This window comes from Cyclospora cayetanensis, unplaced genomic scaffold (genome assembly GCF_002999335.1).
Source record: "Cyclospora cayetanensis isolate NF1_C8 unplaced genomic scaffold, CcayRef3 CcayRef3_contig_43, whole genome shotgun sequence".
Taxonomy (NCBI): Eukaryota; Apicomplexa; class Conoidasida; order Eucoccidiorida; family Eimeriidae; genus Cyclospora; species Cyclospora cayetanensis.
Window position 1 is genome coordinate 98979 of NW_020312403.1, and position 4432 is coordinate 103410.

General features: G+C 53.1%; 1 protein-coding gene across 1 annotated transcript; it reads right to left on the reverse strand.

The window, feature by feature from the left end:
- Nucleotides 1–246: 246 nt before the first annotated feature.
- LOC34619432 (protein GDAP2 homolog) lies at nucleotides 247–4079 on the reverse strand. Its single transcript, XM_022732723.2, has 8 exons — nucleotides 3877–4079; nucleotides 3458–3744; nucleotides 3186–3295; nucleotides 2521–2901; nucleotides 1996–2313; nucleotides 1380–1659; nucleotides 724–917; nucleotides 247–348 (listed from the first exon to the last, which is right to left on the reverse strand). The coding sequence occupies exons 1-8, from the start codon at nucleotides 4077–4079 to the stop codon at nucleotides 247–249; spliced, it is 1875 nt and encodes a 624-aa protein (XP_022590325.2).
- Nucleotides 4080–4432: the final 353 nt, after the last annotated feature.

A 4432-nucleotide genomic window follows, 5' to 3' on the forward strand; every position in this document is an offset into this window, starting at 1 on the left:
CCTAGTGGAAAAGGCACGCAGCGCGAATGCACACCCTAGCAGACTTGGGCCCCCCAAGCCTATTCCTCTCCCAGCCGAGAATGCAAACCCCTCACCTCAAGCAAGCGGCAGCGAGGAGACGACAAACAGGGATGGATTCATAGATCAGGCAGCCATGATACTCATGTACAGCGCACGAAAAGAATATTCGTGGACGCGCCGATTCACGCTACGCGCTAGATCTAGAGATCTCCTTGGCATTATACGTCAAAGAGTCATGCCCAGGATTTTTGTTTTGGGTTTTTCCTCATACTCCCGCACATAATTTGGTAGCTCCGGCGTGTGGCTGCTCGCGTGGATAGAGAGGTCCTGAAAAAAATGAAAGCGGCAGGGCGCAAGAGAGCGAGCAGGCAGCTATGTTGGTCCTGCTTTTAGTTCGCATGTAGCAACAGATAAACAAGCCGAGAGAGAAATGTGTGCTTGATTGAATGCGAGGCTTCCAGCCTTCTCTTTCCGCTCCACATTATTCCGCACAGCATATTGCCGCGCGTCTGTTTTCACGCAAGTTTAAATTGAACAAAATGATATTTTACAAGGGCATTATGTTGCCACTGATGCGTCTTCACAAGCGCATGTGCAGCAACGAATCGCACGCACACCTTGTACAGGCCAAACAGTATTGTTGCCCCTCCCTCTCCCTTCTTTTCTCCCCCTTCCCCCGCCAATAGCGCTCGTTCAAAGTACCTTTATAGTTTTCAGGTAGACAGTGCCACTCCAAACATGGGAAGCGAGGTAAGGCCAGCAGCAGGTAAAGGCGGCCTTGAAGAGAACGCCGGGATGCAGAACCAGCAGCTGATCCAAGTTGTCTTCGAACTTTTCCATTATCGCGAAGAATTCCGACCACAAAGACATGCTCGGTGCATTCGAGTGGTGGACCGCTGAGGGCACAGTACAGCAAAGGAATCGCCCATTCAAGAGAAGGAGTCACAGGCATGCAGATCGAGGCACTAGACGCCCTACAGCAGCAAAACAATGAATCAACCCCCCAAAAATTGCATTCAAGAGCTACTGAAGCTCCGTAAATCTAGAGCTGTAGCCAAAAGCCACCATGCCTGCCTGCCGCAACGCCAGTAAGGGAATGGCCAGCTGTCGGGAAGAAAGCGGCACATGTGCGCTCGCTTTCCCCGCAGCCGCTCGAACTGCTCTTGCAACAAAAGCATTCGGAGCTTGCTAGATCGCACTATGGCCTCAGCCCTCGCTTGTTGTCTCTACACTGGGCTTGAAGCGTATTGGGACAAAATACAAGACTGCAGAAGCGCGCGTGGGGTGGCGTACAGACGCCCACAAATTCGACATCCACTGCACGGAAATGAAGCTCCCCTGCTCACACCGCCACTTACCCGAGTTAACGTAAAGCAATGTATACTTGTCTCGAATAAACGGATCGAGAGTCTTAATGATGTGCAGCAGCAAAAAGTAAGAGTCAACTTTTGCCGCCGGAAAAGCAGCTGCAAGGAAGACAACAATTGGCCGTCCTGCATTATCGGAACCCGAAGGATAGATGAAACGCAGCTGCTGCAGCTGCGTTCCCGCCGAGCTGTCTGACAGCAGCGTTGCTTGGCGTAGATATGTCTGATAGAGCGTCTCGCAGTTGTCCAATGAAACATTCGTCCCGTGGCCCTGAGGACAGTGAAGGACGCGCTGGGGGATACTGGTGAGCACGTTCAAGAATGCGATATTCGAGCACTAGGGCGGACGCTCGCTACGTTCGCGACAACAAGAGAGCCCTCAGTAGGGGCATCCCTATTCCCTATATGCATCCTACTGCATAGAGGAGAGCCAGGCATGCTGCTCCTCTCACCCCCATGCCTCTAGACCCCTCTCTACGCGCAGTCTATTGGGCAACTAATACCCCACAAAAGTCGGCTAGCCGGGCATTCCGTTTCATATGTATATTGCGGAGTTCGCGTTGCCTCCGAAGCTAGGAAGATGCGCTGACATCCACTCCATGCATACCTTGATGTTCAGTGCATGTAGCCGCTTTTCTGTCTCCGTGCCCGACTTTGCAATCCGAAAGCTAACGTCCGTCGAGTCCAGGATTTCTCTATCGCTGTCGCTCCCTCCGTCTTCATCGGAGCTCTCCCGCGGAGCCAGCATCCCTCCAAACGCCGGGTGAGATGATGCCACCGCTTCTTGCCCCTCAGAGCTTTCCTTGGCGGCCTCCCCGCTTCCGCGAGAGCCTCCCTTTCTGATGAGGGGAATACGACGGTCCGCTACCACAATCTCCCCGTCGTCGCCCCCGACTTCACGAGGCATGAGAAAAGCCGCGTCCAGCTACAAAGACAACAGCACGACAGAACACAGCGCGTATCAGCTAACAGGCGGAAGGCAGCGGCCCCGCTGCGTATTAGAGACCAAGACCTGGACGGCATGGGGCGCTCATTTTTTTGAGAGAGCAGTGACTCATCAGCTTATAATTCATGACTAAGAAAGCAGATATTCTAGACACGTGACAAACTTGCAACAGGAGGTTCCCGATACCTCATCTGCAACGTCTCGCGGAAAGTAGGCGGGGAGGTGCTGTCGATACACTGCAGCGTCGCCGGGAGTTCCAAGCACCAGCACAACAGCGTCAATGTCATCGCGCATCTTTTCCATCCATCTTCTGATGCTTCGAAGCATCGTGTGCATGACTGCATACTCACCCCCGAGGGCAGCAGCAGCGGTTGGGTCTGCCTCTGCAGCGCCGCTGTTTAGCCTCTTGCTTTCGCTGCGCTGGATAGACGCCAGCCTAGGGGGGAGACACGGAATCGCAACACTGCGAAGACGTGACTCCTTCAACGCAATAAAGACCTCCCGAATGCTGCTATTCAACGCGTTGTGCGTCGCAGTTACATAGCGATTCGTAAAACGGGGGGTCACCTGCCGCGCACACAAGGGCATCATGAACAATGTAATGGATGCACTCGTGTGGCTATACACCTGGAAAAGGTCCCAGCAACCACTGTCTACCCTTTTTGCTCGGTCTCATCATCGCAAGCATCTTTGCCCAACGTCCACAGCATCTGCAAAAGCAGCGCTTCAATCGTCACTCCAGACGGCCTCTAGCTTTTAGCACAGCCCCCTATTCGCTCGCAGCCATACGAAATGCAAGAAGAGACACACTTTCGCGCCTCTGCTGGGCAAGCAAGGGGTCAGTCTCTCACTGTATATGCAATGTGCGTCGACGGCAAGTTGAATGAACGGCAGAGGCGAGCCTCTCCGGCCTTGCAAAGGTCCTGATAGGACAACTCCGCGTACAAATCCTCGCCTCCAACTGCATGTTACGCAGGAGAACGCACCTAATTGCTGGGCGCTGCTAAAATCGTGGACATCAGCCGGACTACCTGCTTTTCTTTATACAAATCAAACATGCAGGAAAGGGGAAGCACATGGTAGGGCACACCGCAAGTGCTGCCTCTCCTGCTGTACGGCTTACTGGCGAGCAGCCTGGCTGCGAGTCCGTCCGAGCTGCTGAAGCCATCTGTAGTGAAGCACATGAGACAGTCTGTCCCGAGACTGCAGATGTCGCCATCGTACAAAAACAGACGTCTATTCAGCTGCGCATCCACGCGAAAAGGTAAAGACGATTGTGCTGGTTTCGCTGGAACTTTTATATTTGAAAAGGGGTTCTGGTTTGTAGGTGTATGAGTGGTTGTCGATCCTTCGGGAGTCACGGCCACTAAGTCATCTCCCAAGTTATCACACGTCGACTTTGAGTCCTCCCTGCAGCATCGAAACAAGGGTAACTCACGCACGCGGCCTTATTGACAGAAAAGCTTTTCTTAAATGAGGAGCTTAAAGGAAACAAAGGTGGATGTGCCGCTGCATTTGTCGCCTGTGGTAATGCATTCATACCAACTGGTCAGATCATCTGGGGAAAGGATCTTTGTAATTGGCTTGGCCACCCTGGAGAACCTCTGCTGGGCAATGGCCGCTGCATTTTGCACGCGCCCCTCCAGAATATCGGATGACGTCTCATCGTTCAGATCCTCCAAGGACTTCCGAATTTCCTCTGTCACCCAGGCGGCCGCATCTTGAATCATATCGCTAAGCGACATTGCGAAGATGGAAAGGAGAGGCGGAGTAGGCTACCAGACGATACAATATAACGCAAGAACGTTAACGGACCAACGCGCTTCCAATAACACACTTGTCTATCTACCACCCTCTCACGCCGAACAGCCACTCAAAGGCAAAACAGTCAGCAATCACACTTGGCGAGAACTAGCCAAACGCCGAAGCCTGCTCTGCTGCAATTGCCCACACGGTGCTACTCCTTTGTCAGTCAAGGTACATGAAAGAGCTTGCAGCTTCCAGGAGAGTGGAAAAGCGCACAACCGGGACCAGGGCCTCTCATGCGCTGGTCAATGCTGCGTGAAGCCACTTCACCACAATGCCGTGCTTCACGCAT